This window comes from Spodoptera frugiperda, chromosome 12, assembly GCF_023101765.2.
Source record: "Spodoptera frugiperda isolate SF20-4 chromosome 12, AGI-APGP_CSIRO_Sfru_2.0, whole genome shotgun sequence".
Taxonomy (NCBI): Eukaryota; Metazoa; Arthropoda; class Insecta; order Lepidoptera; family Noctuidae; genus Spodoptera; species Spodoptera frugiperda.
The window spans coordinates 7,391,869-7,410,639 of record NC_064223.1 but is presented as its reverse complement, the minus strand read 5'-3'; the positions used below and the strand labels follow the sequence as shown (position 1 = coordinate 7,410,639).

The following is an 18,771-nucleotide window of genomic DNA, read 5'->3' as shown; positions in this document are numbered from 1 at the left end:
ACGACCAAGCTTATAAATATATACTTTTTTAATAAATAACACACACACAACGTCACGCCTTTTATCCCCGAAGGGGTAGGCAGAGGTGCACATTACGGCACGTAATGCCGCTATACAATGTACACTCACTTTTCACCATTTGTGTTATAAGTCCCATGTAATAGGGGGTGAGCCTATTGCCATATACTGGACACAATTCCAGACTCCGTGCTACTACCGAGAAATTTTTCGAAAATCCGAAAAAAGCCCAGTAGTACTTTGCCCGACCCGGGAATCGAACCCGAGACCCCTTGTTCGGCAGTCGCACTTGCGACCACTGGACCAACGAGGCAGGCAGTTTTTTAATAAATAAATACGAAATTATTACTAATAATACGAAATTATTTAAAATTAATAATACGAAAATTCAAATAAATATTAATAATACGAAATTATTAATATTTATTTGAAATATAAATTTTATATCTCAAAAATGCAACACGTTTGATTCAAAATGAAAGTTAATTGAAATGTATTCGTAATAGAAATTAGTAAGATGACTAATTTTCATTTTAGTAAGTTTTATGAATAAGGAAAAGTGACATCATCTACATATTTGTTTACATTTTAATGGCAACATTTCGATGAATGTCAAAATGTCACAAAATTAATTTATGAAGACTGCTGATTCTGTCTGTAGTCTGTGGTAGTGCAAAAATGGCGACTCTACTTCCCCGTCCTTTAGGTCTTGCCCAAACTCTTCTGTTGAAAAATGGAAGTAAGGTAATTGCAAAAATGGCTTTATTATATTTTTATATTTCTTTAAAAATATTTTTTTGTCGGTGCAGTCCAAAATCATGGGCTTCCTGTCTTAGAAGTGTGTAAAAACAAATTAGAAAATTGACGTGGTCCAATTGGACGGAATTATTCAATTGGACTGTAAAATTTCTTAATTTTTTGGTGTGATATAATATGCTACTAAACACATATATATGTTTTTCAGTTCATTTAATGATAGACCTTGATAGCTAATAGAAATTTTATTTATAAATTTGACCTTGTCATTTTCAGCTTTTGTGACCTTACGTCATCGCCAGTACGTTTGTAAAGAACGTAATTTTCATAACATATTCCTTAATTTTTAAAATAAATACCTAGTATAAATATCTAAATAACATTCTATTTACTTAGACGCTCATGTAGGCGTGTTTCAATCCATATGTTCTAACATAATAGATCATTAAAAATAACAATTCTTGTTAGATTTTTTTACCTTCAAATAAGAAAGTAGAGATTGGTGAGAACTGATACATAAAACTAAAAAAACTTGAAGCACTTTTTTATTATTACTATCTTCCAAGTATATTAATGTAGCCAGACTAGCTGATTGATGTTAATTTTGGTCACTGTTCAAAGTCAACAATATTAATAGTTATCTTTAACTATCTACCATTTGTATAGTAAGTGATAATAATTGTTTATAATAAATAAATGAATCAAATACAAATGATTAATCCATAATATACCAACATCCTATAGTCACATGTTTGAATTTGTACAAAGTTCAATATTTGCTGTAGTGATTATCTAATTTATACCTATGCACATGTCACACCCAGTTTGCACATTGGTTATCTCCTTTACTATATTAATATATGTAGCATTTTAATTGTAGCTAATTATTACAGGACAATTGTTGTGTCTGATGCTATTAATTTGTATCTTAATATTTATGCATAGTTATAATGTCCAAAGAAAAATCTATGCAAAAAATAATCATATTATGAATGATTCAACATTTATCAGATTTTATTATTCTGTGATAAAACTATCTACAAACTTCTCTCTTGTTTGTATATGATGTCAAGATTGTGTAGAAAAATAGGAATACTGCAATATGATAAAACTGTTACAGTGAAGTTTTTTACAATTATGTGGTGGTGCACTGTGACACAAATCAGTCCTGGGCAATGATATTATAAGTAATAAGGTGTAGATAGTTTATATGCCCTTAAAGTGACATATTAACATGTGCACAAGTGGCAATGTATTTGTAGTATAGGCCTGCTACATGGAAAATAGAGTAGAGTGTGGTTTCTAACATCCCGTGCCGTCTCTGTAAACTGCACTATGTTAAAGGGAAATCCAACTATGACATCTTATCTTTGTATTTGCTTCATGATTATTTTAATTGGGACCATTATGATACAAACTTATCATCAGAAGTATGAGTTTCTATAGATTCTAATAATAATTAATAATGATTGTGTTTTTCTTATTCCTAGCTATTGGTTGCATCTCTAAATCATCCTAGTCAACAACAAGTCCGTAACTTGAATGTCCATGAGTACATAAGCTACACATTGTTGCGTGATCATGGCATTCCTGTACCCAAGTTCCATGTGGCTACCACAGCCGATGAAGTTGTCAAGTTTGCCAAAGAACTCAACACTAAGGACATTGTGCTCAAAGCTCAGGTAATATATCAATATTGTTATTAAAAATATATTAATTTGCAACAATACTAAATACTGCCTTAATAAATTATATTCACATAATAATATTGTTCTTAAATTAGGTACTTGCTGGAGGCAGAGGAAGAGGTTTCTTCAAAAGTGGTCTACAGGGTGGAGTCAAAATGGTTGATTCGTAAGTATTAGAATTATACACATTTAAATAATAATAGTTTTGAAAGATAATCCTTAATTTGCCATAATATGAAAACAAAAGATGAGTGATTGCAATCATCAATCTCTGGGTACGTCGGTATTGTCATTAATGGTGTCTCGGTTGTCAATATGCATTGTTTTACCACCATGTTCATAATTAGATTGTATGCTAGTAATGAACATAAAACTGTTTGAATGCAACATAACACTTGAATAATGGATAAATGACATTGTAAGTGAACTTGCATACAAGCAGTAGCAATCAATTTAAAAGTAACTATTGTTAACATTTATACCTATATTAAAACTAATGTTTTGCCTACAGACCCGAAACTGCTGGCAAGTTAGCAAGCCAAATGCTGAACCAGCTACTGGTTACGAAACAGACTGGTGCTGCGGGTCGCATCTGCAACAAGGTCATGGTGACAGAGCGCAAGTTCCCACGCAGAGAGTTCTACATCGCCATCATGATGGAACGCAGCTTCAATGTATGTAAATTAAGTTAACTTATTCAACATATTCACTAATCTGCATGGTTCAAGATCATAGGTCATTAAACTTAGCTGTTTACTAATACTGAATATGTTTCAGGGTCCTGTCATCATTGCATCATCTCAAGGTGGTGTTAACATCGAGGATGTTGCAGCTACAAACCCTGACGCCATCACCTATGAACCCATTGATATCAAACTTGGTATCCAAGATGATCAGATCACACGCGTTTTGAAAAAGGTATACATATTTAGATTGCTTTATGTATTTAGTACTTTAGTTTGTTTGCTATGATTGTGATTTGGCACAATGATATGATAAATAAAGCTGTATTTAAGACGTAATTAAAATGTGCTAAGTTTTTTAATTAGACTTTTTTTTTAGATCGGTTTAGAAACTGCGGAAGCACATGATATGGTGAAAAGGATGTATGATCTGTTCCTGAAGAAAGATGCGCTTCTGATTGAGGTCAACCCTTATGCTGAAGATGCTATTACTGGAAAATGTAAGTCATTTCATTATAAAATAACGAAGTAATATGTGTGGTAGCAAAAAGATATACTTGTTGATTTGGAAGGACAAACTGATTGATTCGTCTAGCGTTTAATCAACGGTCATGATGTAAATAGGTCATCAGTCTATTGGCAGGAAACAATAAATTAGTTGATGATAGTAGTACACTGTGTAACTTTCAATATTGATATTATAATTTTTATTTTTATAATTTGGTTTTTAGTCCTAAATGACAAAACTACTATGTATGATGATTAGTAATTTCATATAATATAATCTATCAAAAGTCACCATTTCTTTTCATAAGAAAATTACGCGTATTACAAAATTAACAAGTCACTTCCAATATGCTCATACAAATAGAATTGTATATGCATTATGCAAATTGTATTAACTTATGTATTGACATGCAGAGTGAGAGAGTGTACGGCGCAATAAATAAGTCTAAAATTATCAGGAATGGACATGTGTCTCAGTACAATGTCTTGATAATGTAGTACTTGGCCTTCATTTCTAGCCGCTGTAATGTTTACGCAAATTACCATATTATAATATGTTGACAAATAATAAATATTTATTGTATGTAGTAAATATTTACAATAGTTTGTAACTTGTTTCAGTCTTCTGCTTGGATGCTAAGTTCCGATTCGACGACAATGCAGACTACAGACAAAAAGAACTGTTCAGTTTGAGAGATCTTACACAAGAAGATCCCAAGGAAGTTAAAGCTGCCAAACATAACTTGAACTACATTGCACTTGATGGTAAGGTGCATGAAGCATGGATAATCATAATTATGTATGTGTGAAGTTATTCAAGCAATGTACTTGTAAAAAACTAATTTTATTCCATAGGTACTATTGGGTGCATGGTGAATGGTGCTGGGTTAGCCATGGCTACTATGGACATTATCAAGTTGCATGGCGGCGACCCTGCTAACTTCTTGGACGTCGGTGGTGGCGCTACCGCGCAAGCTGTAGCGGTATGTTTCTTTTTATTAAAGAATTGGTATAAATAGATGTATATTCTTATCTAATCACTCACTATCTCATGCAGGAAGCCTTCAGCATCATCCTGTTGGATCCAGCTGTGACTGCTATCCTGGTGAACATTTTCGGAGGTATCATGAGGTGTGACGTTATTGCCGAGGGTATCGTGACGGCTGCCAAGAACCTTAACATCCAACTGCCCGTCATTGTCCGTCTTCAGGTATGTTCTATATCTAATTTAGTAAATATGGCATTCTTTCAAGCAGGTCTTTGTTTCCCGAAATATCTTTTATTATTAAAGTAGTGGGACTAGTCGTGATTTAATAATAATCTGTTTGACAGGGTACAAAAGTGAATGAGGCGAGAAAACTGATAGCAGAATCTGGACTCCGTCTGGTGCCACGTGATGACCTTGACGAAGCTGCCCAGCTTGTGGTACAGCTCGCCGAGATTGTGACTCTCGCTAAGAAGGCCGGAGTTGAGGTGAAATTTGACATCCCTAAGTATATGATGGAGAAGTAAAAGTAATGCAGTATTTTCATAATCTTTACCATTACTGTCTAATTGGTCATCATTGTTGTATAACGTAATCCAGTCTATCTTGCTGCTTCTAATATGATACAAATGATTGTAATGCTTGGTAGTAGTCCAACACTCACTTTCATTTGACTAGCGACAACCAGCTGTCTTTCTTTCATTGTGGCATATTATGTTATATAAAGGAACATGTTATCTGTGAAATGATAAGGGATGTTCCAGCCGCTAGAAGGGTGCTTGTTGGCACTGGGCTATGGAATGTTCCTTGTCTGCCTATGACAAATTGCCAGAAGAAAATTAAGAACAGTATCCTATCACAAACATTTTGGATCTGTAAATAGGCTCCAGAAAGGTGCCATCAGTCATCAGTTCAATAGTAAATGAAGTAATACGTCACCCGCCTTCATTTCAGTTTAATTAAATAGTGAAGTTCATTAATTATGCTTATTACAAAGTGAACATACTCTAAACATACCAACATATTAGTCATTTCACAGAGAACTTATAACATTGTATATTTGCAGTCTAGTTGTCCATGTTACTATGTGTAATTAATATTTATATATAAACGAGAATATGCTGAAGTACTTTGTGATATCTACATGTGAACTATTTAGCACTCTTTATCCTATTCATAAATTCTGATTGCACTTAGATCAAAGTCATTGATTCAACCACTCTGTAGTTGATAGTGAGTTGCTGATCAGATTTGTCATTAGAAACTGGTTGCATTATAGCCAATTAGATTAAATAAATGTAATTCATTGATTTATTTATTGAACCACATTTAGTATAAGTGAAAATGTTCGATATTACACACATAAGAACTATTGTTATAAACGCATTGATGTTGTAGTGAAGTGTTAAAATGCTTCAGGTTGTTATAAAATTGTAATTTGCTATAATGTTATTATCGCGAACGTAAATCGATCGAGAAAAGTATTTCAATTGCCTAGCTATAATTTACGATCATTGTATGTATTGTTAATTTAAGTACGCCTTCGTCACTAGAAGGGTATGAGACGTGTAACGACGCAATAATTAGTATTGTGTACATTATGTACTGTATGTATGTTTATTTGTAAATAGCAACTTATTTTAATTTCCCACGTTAAGGATCTCCACGGAGATTTTTTTCGAATAGTAAAGTACAACATATGGTATCAACAGTCGAATCCAAATATGTATGTTTAGTGTATTACAGTATAAATATTTATTTTTGGCTTCTTTTGAAGGATAAACTAATTTAATAAATATTATTTTAGATCTGTATTGTTGTTTTTATATTTTCCCTTTAGTGTAATGTAATTTATTGTAGTGTAGTGTATATCTAATCATATAAAGCCAACGATAGTCTAACAGCTAGGGCTGTTACATTACATAGCATTATTGCCTACACGTAGCTCGTGTAGCTTACCGCTACCAGGAGCGGGATTACTTGGCAGTTAAGTCTATTGGCCTATTGATAGTAAAAATCACTATGTGACCATAGCCTATCAATGCAGGTAGAAGTCCAGCAGACTGGAATATTAGAAGCATCACGTGTGCATTATGAACCATGTCCACGGCCACTTCTGCCCGAAAACCTTACATGAAGATACTGGAAGCGTTAGTTTCCTGAACCTGTTATCAGCGAAAACGGATGAAGTGTTTTCCAAAATAAATGAGTAGGCAATAAATAGCATGTTGTTTGCCGTTGTACCCAATAAATAATAAAAGTTTTAATCCTTATTACATTGGAGCCAATATTTGACATGAATTTTTATTACAAACATATTATTCGAAATTAAATAAGAAGTTAGACATATAGGGGTCTTTCCCTTTTTATCTTTTGATATGCTGAGTTGTTGACGTCAGGACGTCTGTACCTCATCGATCTTCATGCAGATAAATAAATAGGCATATCTAAGGCTGAGGCGGAGACAGAGACTCTTGTCATGTTTTGTTTATTATCATAAATTATCACTCAATAGATATCTAGATGTGCTTATTATTTATGTAAACGCTTACGTAAATATTTTATTTCTAGTACCTATATGAAAGTCAAAGAAGAAATGAAGTTAAAATTGATGTTACTGTAGTCTGTAGCTCCATCAATTTTATAATATTTTGTAGATAAACTTACGACACGTATAATGTTTTGGAATGCCAGTGTATAGTACCTAGAATCGGCTAACCAAAGAGCCAAGCCTTATATTAACGTTTTGTCGATTGGGGTAGTAAATAAAATCCTTTTCTTGCTCGTCCACGCTGACTCGCGGACATGGTCGCGAAATATCAAACATGTGACACGACATCGAGGTGTTCACGTACAAAACGCAGGTGCGGGTAAGTAGCGGGTAATCTAGCGACTGAAACGCGCGACCAGGTCGCGGTGATATCAAACGCCTAAAGACGTTTGTGTGTGTGTTTAAGTCAAACTAATGGTAGAGCGCGCGATTCACTGGCGCCATCAGGTAAGTTTAAATGGTTTAACGTGAACACAAGCTCGTGACGACTACCGCGCCCGCGCGTTCAACGTGAACGAGTGCCTAGAGATCGAAGTAAAGATTAGTACAGCCCATCGTATCGTTATTTATCTTAATATTAAAACTGAAGCATATGTCAACCAATAATGTTACAGATAAAGATAATTTACAAGGCTGGTAAAGGTAAGGGAGGATCTTCGCCTGGCGTTGCCGGTGAGGCTGGCGGTGTTTGTGCAAAACTTAAGAAGAAACATCGCTGCGTTTGTCCCCCTCAACCTAAGAATATCTGCGGTGCTGCTCTAGGCACAACGACAGCAATCCGCCGCCGTCGCGTGAGGTCCAAGTCCAAAAGGTGGGTACGTGAACAAATTATTCGGTATCATAGAGCTATCTTAAAATTTTTAAGCTACTAGTGATTGTAAACATTCGGCGTTTTGAGTAGTTACAGCGATATTCATTGGTTATTTTTTTATTTATTTATTTTTTTGTTTGAATATCTGGTAACAGTTAACTATAAACACTTATATTTATCTGCATTAATATAATATGTGCGCATGTGTTAAACTTATCACTCGGTAGACATGTTATTTTTATTTTATAGTAGGAAGAAAACGTTATCGTAAAAAAATGTATAGAACCGGTTTTTTTCCTTCTATACTGTCATACATGCTTGGCGGCAATTCGGTAGTTTTTAGTAAGTAATGCGATTGTCGTTTACATAATATATATTTTGTTTTAGTTCAACATAACTCAGAGGGACGTCAATGCTTTACGAACAAATTCATCAATAGGTGGAAATTAATTCAGTATTAAGTATACCTACCACTATCATAAAAGAAAACTCAAAATTTTATATTTTTGTATATTTTCAATAAAATAATTTAAAATAGATGCATCTCATAGAAAGATTTCTGTTCTGTTTTTGCACTCTATTATGTATATAAAACATATTGATAAACTTGTGACTGTACCTTACATAGATTTTTTATGTAAATTGTGTATATTTTAGAATTATTTGTTCGTCGTGTGTGGTTTTTAAGTGAATGATATAAATTTTAGGATTATTAATTAGGTAAATCTCAACATGTTTTTGTAATATTTTTAAATCATGAAAACAAGCGGTTTTTACGACCCAGTATCAATATTTTTTATATAAATTAACATTGTATTGATAATTTCCAATAATAAAACTTTTTATGATTAATATATTTAGCTTTTTATTTGTTACTATATAGACTTATGGAAATATTATATTATATTCATATAAATGGACATAGTTCACTTTCAAATATGAATGAGTTTAAACTAATACATATTGGAGTGGAACTAATCTTCAATAAAATATTCTTAAATTGTTCAAATTAACAATTGCACTGAGACATGTACAGCGTGACATCAATGAAGAAAATTAAGCAATTTACTTATTATGTACACTAAATGACTTCTTTGCTAGGTGTAGATATACCTAAAGCTTCTTCGTATCCCGTCTTTTTTTCATGTTTGCCTGTAAAGTTAATGATACATTAGTAAGCAGACCAGTATGGTTTAAGGAAATTGATATAAAAATGAGGGATACTGGGTAGTTACCTTTCTTAGATGATGATTTATTCCTCTTGGAATCTTTGTCTTTTGATTCTTTTTTAGATTTTTTATGTTTTTCAGTCTTAGTGCCCTTCGGGTGGGGTTCGACGAGTATAGCTTCTTCCACTTCGTCACTTCCTTTCGCAGATTTCTTGCCATTTGTCTTACTTAAGTCTTCAATAAGCAGATCTTCCTCTACATGGAGCTTAGCTACTTCTGGTAGCATTAAATCTACAGACTTTTGCTTAGATTTCTTTTCCTTCTTTTTCTTTGATACTTTGTCGCCGGAGCCTTTATCAGTGATTTTATTTTTCTTTGATGATTTTGACTTCTTAGTCAATAATCCACCTTCAGGAGAGGGATACTGATTTATTCTCGACGTCAGTAGTTCTTCTTCACGAAGCGGCCTGTCGAGGAAAGAGCATGCATTAGTAGAAGATGATGCATTTATTCGATCAGTAATTACTGTAGAGAGATATACTTACTGATCGAGGTCGAGGTCGAGCGCGCGGTGTGGGTCGTCGGGTGGCGGCGGGGGCTCCTCGTCGGACAGCGCGGCGCCCTCGGGCAGCTCGCCGCCCTCCGCCACCGCGGGCCGGCCGAGACTTGCCTCTTCTGCAAAACAAAAAAGACGCTCGTTTATTATTTACGTACATTTTCAACGTGTAATATTGGCAATCGAAGACAGGAATCAACAATTATTTCACTAGTTCAGAAGCTCAGTGTGTTTATTTTAGGCAGGTATAATTTAAAGACTGACAACATGACTATTCATGTTGTCAGTCTTCGGAATCAGTGTGTTTATTAGGCAGGTAAATATCTATTTATCTGAAATAGCTGAAAATAGATATTTCGTAAAGCAGCATACAAATAATAATAAGATGCCTCAGTAAGTTCTATCTATAACAACTGACGGTACCTTCACTATCGGAGTCGCTCGATGGTTTGTCCTTTTTGCTTTTCCTTTTCTTTGACGTTCGTTTTTCTTTCTTCTTCTTGCTTGAATTCTCTCGTGACAGTAAATATTTATCAGATCTCTTGGCTAGAAAGTGAAATAACAATAATGATTATATACTTGTTTGCAACTAGAAGGATTCATTTGATTATAATTATTATTTTCAATTCTCACAAAAAAATTATCAATCAGGCTACTCACTGTGAACTTGTAGTGGGACTTCGAGAGCTATTTCGGCGATGGGAATGTCGTCTTGTTGGTAGGACCGCGGCGAGTCATCCTTCAGGTAGTGTGGGTTGTTGGCCTGCTCCTGTCTTCGGGCCTCGCGTAACTAGGAGAAGTAAATGATAATGAATAACAAAAGGGATCAGTGACCTAATAAAACAATATACAGTATATTATGGCAAACTCGCTTTCAAACGCAAATTCTTTGTTCACTAATCACATAGTCACGCCTTTTATCTCCGAAGGGGTAGTGGCTATACAATGTACACCCACTTTTCACCATTTGTGTTATAAGTCCCATATAATAGGAGGTGAGCCTATTGATAGCTTATTATAATCTATTGATAAATTGATAGCCTATTGATAGTGCTGACTGCTTGAATAATACAACTAATATAAGCGTATACGCACCATGGCAAGTTCCTCCGGCGTAAACTGTGCGGTGGGTCGCGCGTCTCTCTGCGGCGCCGCGAACACCGCGGCCTCGGGCTCGCCCTCCGAGCTAGAACTCTCCGACGACCAGTGGTCGTGCGACAGCCATTGCTCCAGATTCAAGCTGAAATCATCAGTTATTTATTATTTACGGCTCGGAAATTGTAACATTGATATTCTAATAACATTACTAACTACTACTCGGTTTCTATTCGTCGGAGCGTTGAGTTTTATGGCCTACAGTCTTCGTTTAAGAGTGGACTATGTAATAAAAAAAAAAATATATCGCTAACATATCACTGAGCCCTGTTTACATGGTACTTTACTTACTCTGCAGGCATTGGCACTTTCTTCTGTGCTTTAGGCGCCACGGGCTTCAGTTCCCCGTCGAACAAGTCTGCGAGCTCCTCGATCAGGCCGCCGCTGAAGCCCGAAGGAGTACTCTCTCCGTTTATGGGATCGAGATTATCCTCTTTTTCAAGTTCATCGCTGCAACAAATAGTTAAGTAAAATTAGTGCTAAGTTCATAAACAAGTTGTATATAAAAGTAAGCAATTTTATTTGCTCCGTTTGTGCAGTATTAAAAAAGTCAGTTACTAGTATTTTCTTCTGCTAACTTAGAGTTCGAAACTAGCTTGAGTGGTTCTGGCAAGGAATTCCAGAATTTCTATGCTCTAGATTTAGAATTAGGTTTATATTGTAAGGAAGTATACGAGCAACATACGTGTGTTGGTGCTCGACGAGTATGGAGTCAGGGCGCGCGGTGTCAGAGAGCGCGACATTGGGCAGCGCGGCGTCGGCGGGGCTCAGGCGCCGCAGGACCAGCGCCAGCAGCGCGCTCGCGTTGTGCGCCCGCTCCTGCACCTCCATGTCCTCGCTGCATAGCAGGGGCCGCAGACCCGATAGAGCTTCGCGTAGGATCTGAAAAAACATAATTTTTAATTTTAGTAGAAGTAGAGAAAGAAGACTACGAGCAACATACGTGTGTTGATGCTCGACGAGTATGGAGTCAGGGCGCGCGGTGTCAGAGTAGCGCGACATTGGAAGCTCTTTATTCGCGGCGTCGGCGGGGTAAATATGCGCCGCAGGACCAGCGCCAGCATGCGCGCTCGCGTAATTTGGGGTTATACGTTCCTAGATGACGAAATCAAGAAGCAAATAGTAGATAAAAAAAATGTTTAATTGAACTTTCTGATCATACAGATTGCCTGATGATAATATTATTATCATCAGGTTTAGGTCACACTAGGTTAAGGCAGAAGTCACAATCTAGACGTAGTTGTAATGAGGTCTATTTTATTATTTAATCCTTCTACTAACGCGTTGACAAAGGATAGCGAATGTATTTTTTTAGGTTACGCACTAATATTTTGATTCGATCCGCGAATAAAGAAATCTTAGACCGCGAATATGGGAATTGGGTCGCATTTTTTTAATCCGCGAATAGTGAAAACGCGAATGAAGGAAGCGCGAATAAGGAGCTTCTACTGTAATTGTAGAAATTAACATATTCGAATTAATAAATCCTATTATTAATGAAATAACTGACCGCAATAGCGGCGTCCATATCGTTCCGTCCCTCGTACAGCCGCAGTAGGTTGGCGACAATCTTGAGCGCGGCGTGTACGCAGACGGCGCGCGCGCGCATGTGTCCGCCGCCTGTACCCGCGCATATTAGCAGACCGGATACTGACTCGCGCATCACTGTCTCCTCGCTGAAAAATAAAAGTCATTTTCACATATTTTTGACTTGATTAAGAGCAATGCAAGGTTATGAAGTATTACAAGCTTCAATACATAGTGAAATTAGTGTGTTTCGCTTCTTATAATGTTGCTCACGTAGAGCATAAATGCCAGTAATCACCAAGAAATATTATAAAACTTGATTTAGAGTTAGCCACAAAACTCTTTATACCCAGGCCCGGAACATTAATTTGTGGCTCACACAAAGACGTGCGCGAACTGCACGATACGTGTGAATGTGTATTAAGTAAAGTAAGAGGCAGTTACCGGCAGTACTCGGCGAGCACGTATGCGGCGGCGTAGAGCACCTCCTTGGAGGCGGGCCCGGGCGGCGCGGCGGCGGCGCGCGCCACCAGCCCGCCGCACTCGCGCGCCGCGAACTCGCGCACCTCCGCCACGCGCGCGCCCACCTCCGTCACCTGCGCCGCCACCATGCGACCTGCACGACCACATACATTACACACAAATCTAATTAATAAAGGCCCCGGCCGCTCTAGGACGGCACCCCCGACAGTTTTTACCGCGTACTTTTGTGAAACAAGAAACCAAATACAAGCAGCCACCGGGGCTGCAGACAACATTGCGGGTTACTGGGGCTCAAGTTCGAAGCAAGAGTAGGAACGAGGTGGTTTTTAGTCATTAAGACGCCGACAATACCCAAGGCGGGTTTGTTTAAAATGTAATAATAGCATTATCATTTATATCACACTCAAATGACGAAAATGTAAGTAATTTAAACACAGAACTCACCATGCTTAGCGCTGGTCTCCATCTCAGTGAGCTCGGTAAGTACGGTAACGTACCACTCGAAGTCCACGACATGTTGGTAGTTGTTCTGCGAGCAGATCTCGATGATGCGTGTGAGCAGCTCGTCGCGGTACAACGTCCCCTCCGCCCGGTCCATGTGCACCATCAATTTCTTCACGATCTCCATCAAATTCTTCTTTGATACCTGATAATGGAGTAATGCGTTTAAAATTATTGTGTTTGAATTATTTTGTTTTTGTTTTAAGTGGGTGTGGTTAGAGAGATGACGAGGACTTTGGTAACAAAGTTTTTTATTCCGCTAAGTCACAGAATATGAAATGGGATTCGCTTTATTATGGGATAGAGCGGCATACGAGTACGCGAATCATCTGATGGGAAGCAAATAGCGCCACCCATGTCCTATTGGATACCCGCTTGCCTTAGTTAGGGATTACGGATTGGGACCTTGGTATTAGATCTGCAATCTTATTAGTAGTAATTAAAATATGAGATGTTGATGTTCATTAGTACTTTCGCCACTTACCATACCATACAATAAGCCTAAAGCTCTTAGCCTGATGGACTCATCCTTGTCGTCTAAGCAGGCCAATACCAGGTCCTTGTGTGCCTGCACGGACTTGGGGTGAGACTTGAGTATTCTTGACATCGCCAACAGGCCCAAATATTTCACTGTTTACAAACAAAAATCATTTAGCACACACAGAAAACAAAGTTGGCATCAATCAATTAGGCAAGGTGAGTTAGACAATGACCTGTTTTTTAGACATTCAGATAATGACCTATTTTTAGCTATTTTTCTGTGTAGTTACTTCCAACAGAGTCTAAATTAGTTACGAAAACTTTTACCCTAAAATAGAAGGTCGCGCGTTTTGATGACTTCACCAGAGAAACTTTTTTATGTGACTGTTACTAGTAAAGCTTATCATAAAAGATATGAATAAGCAAACAACTTACAATTTTGATCGCTGTCTTCAATGAGTATTCTGAGTTTCTGCACGCAGAGTTGTACGGAGGCAGCGTGGCCTGGCATGCCACTGCTGATGCTGATCAGTACCGCTATCACCGTGTTAATGCACTCGTACAGCAACGACATCGCTGACGTACTGCACACACACATACATGATCAAATATTTGCCACACATTTTATAGTTAATAACATAACATATTAAGCTGGACTTAGAATTATTCTTTACAAATATTACTTATGCTTAAAGTTACTTAGATTATTTAATTTTTAACAGTCCTGCATTTAAATTTGAATCTAAAGGCGTCGTGTTAAAATGTACATTGCTTTATGAACAAATATCAATGTGAACTGTATCACAATCTCAAGCCTAGAACTAGTGTTTCCAAGCTCTAATGTGTTACTCAGCCTCAGGTGCTACAGTGTAAAATAAGCTAAATTAAACAAAATGTTAAAAAAGCAATGCAAGCAGTTTCTTATAAAACAAACACCTTCACTAACTTTCTACACTTATCTACCTGAAAATCAAGTTATTATAGTGGCACTGTAATAAACCTTAATAACTATTGTTTATTATGCAACTCAATACATAATAATATTCCCTTCACCCCATAGAGACTACATGTATTGCTATGTAGACGGCTCTGTCTGTACTTAACAACAATTTGGACAGGTTGGTGGTTCCTGCTTCAATGGACAGTAACTGACTCACCTATGTATTAAGTTAGTTAATGGTTCTATCAGTTTCTTGCCAAGTCGAGGCTCTAATGGGGTTAAGGCACCAAACTGCAACAAACACAATGAAACTACATAAGACTAGCTTATGTGATAGCAATTGATAGCTACATGATATCATGTCTGGCTAGATCTTCTATGTGTCGTCCTGTTCCTTCCTGGTACTCTTTGGTAACATGTTGGTATTTCGGGTATAATAACAGCAGCGAAAATAATACAAAAATGTGAGCCTGATGTGCCAATTCATAAGTGTCATTCGTGTAGGTTATATTTCCATTATTTAAGCTGGAACCTAAGAAATTTACAACTACAAATCTACAAAACACTTTATTGAACATTAAGCAACAAGTACCATTTCTTACATTCCAGCTGTGGTATAGTCAGATTGTGGTATAACTAAGTTGTATAATTTCAATGGTGAGGTGTGGTGAATGAATCTAGCAGTTTGGGTAAACTCTGTTTTTGTAAAGTTTCACTAGTGGTACCTGCAAATTAGGTCTATGAGGCTTTGGGTTATTTTTCTTCCAATGTCTGGTTCATACTGTGTCATTAAACCAAACTGTGAAGAAGTCATAGGTTATTTCAGATCTTTCATGTGCAGACATACATAGGTATAGCAAAGTTATTTATTTCTAAATGATTGACAAACCACTCAGTGTCTCCTCTGTATGAGAAGAAGTACAAGATGCTTTCTTTACCTCAATAAACAAATTGTTAATGTCAGTAAAACAAAAACAAAACCTTGTAATTTAGTCAAATGTTAAATTTAGAAAGAGTCAATGCATCATGTAGTGTTCTGAAAGGAAGATATGAGCACAATTACACAAACAATACAACATAAAGTAAGGATACATACCAATTTGATAATCTTAATCAACATCCAGTTGTTGGTGGATGTTGTCATCAGTTTGAAGAAGACTGGAGCTAATGACAGATAGTTTTTAGGATTCTTCCTTGCTAGTTCACATACTACATTCACTGCAGCTGACTGTACACCTGTAAACAAACATCACTGTGTAAGCACTAAAAATGTACAACTACTGCTGTGTTGCAGTCAACTATGACAAAAATAATGTACCTGGATCAGGATCTTCTAATTTTTCCTTCAATTTAGGGAATGCAGGTCTTAGTGCCTCTGGATACCTTAAAAATACCTTGTACATCATGAGCACAGCTTTCATTCTCAGATAGGGCTTTGTCGAACTCATCTACAAACAATCATTTTATTTATAAACAGGGACAACTAAGTGTATTAAAATCATATGATATTGTATCTACTTCATACTGACTAAACTGTGTAATTGATTAAACTTCAGTTAAGTTATATGAATAAATGAATGCCTTTATTAAACATGCATGTATAATTACATCTGTAATTAGCCTTGAATGTAGAGCAATTGAAGTGCTAAGTTGTCACAGTCAACAGTGCACTTAAGTTGAACACCAAGTCAAACATTAGCTTTATTATGTACTCACCAATGTCATGATGTCATTAGCCAGGTCTCTGGCTAAGTCGTGGGATATAAAACAGCTGAGGCCACTCAGTGCCAGGCCGGCCTCATACTGGTTCTGTGCATTCAGATCCTTCCTTATCATATTTGTAGTGAGCATTAGTAATTCCGAGTCTGCATGAAATGACTGACTAGCTGCTAAGTAACCAATACGCTTGTAGGTAAACTTATTGGAACTCATCACTTCTATTATGTTGAATATTGCCCAGGATATGTCATATCCCAGCATTTGGAGCTGAAAAACAGGTAAACTGATATCATATTTGTATACAAGTTACAAACATTGTTATGATTGTGATCTTATGCATTTTAATATCATTTACTATGAATACTCATTACAAATAAATGTAACATCCATATAATAACAATTCATATAAACATAAGTAACAGATTAAGTATTGCAAAACTGATGAAAACATTTATCACTCTTGTATTTGAATTCAATAAAAAGATAAGTTGGCATGTGGGTATGTTATCAGGACACCATTTTCTGCTTACAAAGTTTATCTAATTGAACCTACCTACACATAGTGGTGAGATAAATAAGAATACATACAACATGTAGGTTTAACTGTGTACTTACATATGTGAGCTTGGCCACTGCATTGGCTTTCACTGCTATGTTGTCCTGCCGCAGTTCTACTTTTATTTCTTCCATACATTGTGCTATATACTTCGACTAAAAATGAAGTAATGAAAATTATTAACTCAGATATCAAATATACTATGTACAATTCAAAGTTTATGAACTGTAGATATTTGATGCATATCATATCCTAATAATACTATGTTTATATAGCTTAAAGTAATGATTGCATATAAATAAAAATTGTTTATTCAGCCAAAAATGTTACTTTGTATTGGAATCATATTCCATTTGTAGTGCAGCATGTTTACTTCCATTACTGACAACAATTACCTACTAAATTACATGTAAACATTGGATCTGTGTAAACAACACAATATGCTGCTATGCAAATTTTATGATTCATGCCTTAATTAAATATAGAACCAAACTTGCTACCAATGCTCCATATTTGATTATGAATACGAAATGAGATTACAAGGCCATTAGGCCGTCGAATTCTATAATACATTTTTAATATGTAAATTATTTTTCCAGCTTCCTAAATATTTAAATCATTATTTGAAATCAGTCCAAGATATATGACAGTGGAGGGGTATGTAAAAGAAAGTGTCAAGAGCCAAGAATAAAAATCTTCTTGCTCTCACAACGAGATTGAATGTGTTAGTGATAAAATTGAATATTTGAATGAAAATTAAGCAATAATACACATATTAATACCTCATTATCTTTGTTATTTCTGATTCCCCGTACTAAGTCTGTCAGATTTTTATCGAACATTCTCTCGAAGTTCCCTTTGACTTTTTTCAAAGCCATGTTGATGAAGAAGTTTCTTTGACCATTAATTAAGATTCTGATATCAATTAAATTAAGTAAAATTAAAGAAACATGTCAACAAAATTACAAAATTGAAAAACTCGTAAGCAACTACGTCTACGTCAAGAAAATGACAACCATAGAGCCAACATATTCTGAAAATATTGATGTGTTGTTCTTTTAATGTTGCGCCGTTTTTAGTCGATTTGACGTTATTCCAAGTATCGCATAAAATGTTAAGCGTCAGTGCTTTTCTTTATTCGGCATAAATCTTATTATACCTAAACTATTAATTAAAAATATTAACAAAAAATAGTAATTTAAAAAACTAAAAAACCCGACTGCGTTTCTTTATAATATTAAAATGAAAAAACCCTAAAACAAGAAAGTCATCGTAAAATTTAAGCAGTCGGGACCCATTCTAAACATAAAGACTTTGTGAGGGCACATACGGCTGGCTTTCTAGAATGGGTCCCGACTGCTTAAATTTTACAATGACTTTCTTGTTTTAGGGTTTTTTTATTTTAATATTATTAAGAAACGCAGTCGGGTTTTTTAGTTTTTTAAATTACTATTTTTTATTTATTTATTTTTAGTTTTATTATTTCATCTAGTGTCACTCTCACAGTAAATACGAATCAAACGACCCTTATCAAGCGGAAATCCATCGAGTCGTTCAAGCTAGAGAGTGAGAAATATTCGAATTTGGCGCCAAAAATCCGCCATTTTGTTTTTTTATTATTTTGATATATCCAGTGTCACTCTCACAGTAAATACGAATCTAAAGACACCTCTCAAGTCAAAATCC

General features: G+C 36.0%; 2 protein-coding genes and 1 long non-coding RNA gene across 3 annotated transcripts; 2 read left to right on the top strand and 1 right to left on the bottom strand.

Annotated features, from left to right (window-relative positions):
- The first annotated feature begins 593 nt into the window (after positions 1-593).
- On the top strand, positions 594-6,449 carry LOC118262364 (succinate--CoA ligase [ADP-forming] subunit beta, mitochondrial). The gene is made up of 10 exons (XM_035573628.2): positions 594-762; positions 2,265-2,456; positions 2,558-2,628; positions 2,974-3,136; positions 3,240-3,380; positions 3,525-3,645; positions 4,274-4,417; positions 4,508-4,635; positions 4,710-4,862; positions 4,985-6,449. Exons 1-10 carry the CDS (start codon positions 697-699, stop codon positions 5,162-5,164), a joined length of 1,359 nt encoding a protein of 452 aa, XP_035429521.2. The 5' UTR covers positions 594-696; the 3' UTR covers positions 5,165-6,449.
- Positions 6,450-7,369: 920 nt separating this feature from the next.
- LOC126911302 (uncharacterized) lies at positions 7,370-8,474 on the top strand. Its single transcript, XR_007705820.1, has 2 exons — positions 7,370-7,999; positions 8,387-8,474. It is a non-coding gene; the product is annotated as an uncharacterized LOC126911302 (long non-coding RNA).
- Positions 8,475-8,838: 364 nt separating this feature from the next.
- LOC118262363 (AP-3 complex subunit delta) lies at positions 8,839-18,105 on the bottom strand. Its single transcript, XM_035573625.2, has 19 exons — positions 17,868-18,105; positions 17,145-17,240; positions 16,527-16,796; positions 16,129-16,258; positions 15,907-16,046; positions 15,028-15,101; positions 14,306-14,454; positions 13,875-14,020; positions 13,334-13,535; positions 12,851-13,022; positions 12,390-12,555; positions 11,565-11,761; positions 11,171-11,329; positions 10,820-10,964; positions 10,385-10,514; positions 10,148-10,270; positions 9,714-9,843; positions 9,235-9,635; positions 8,839-9,151 (listed from the first exon to the last, which is right to left on the bottom strand). The coding sequence occupies exons 1-19, from the start codon at positions 17,961-17,963 to the stop codon at positions 9,081-9,083; spliced, it is 2,997 nt and encodes a 998-aa protein (XP_035429518.2). The 5' UTR covers positions 17,964-18,105; the 3' UTR covers positions 8,839-9,080.
- Positions 18,106-18,771: the final 666 nt, after the last annotated feature.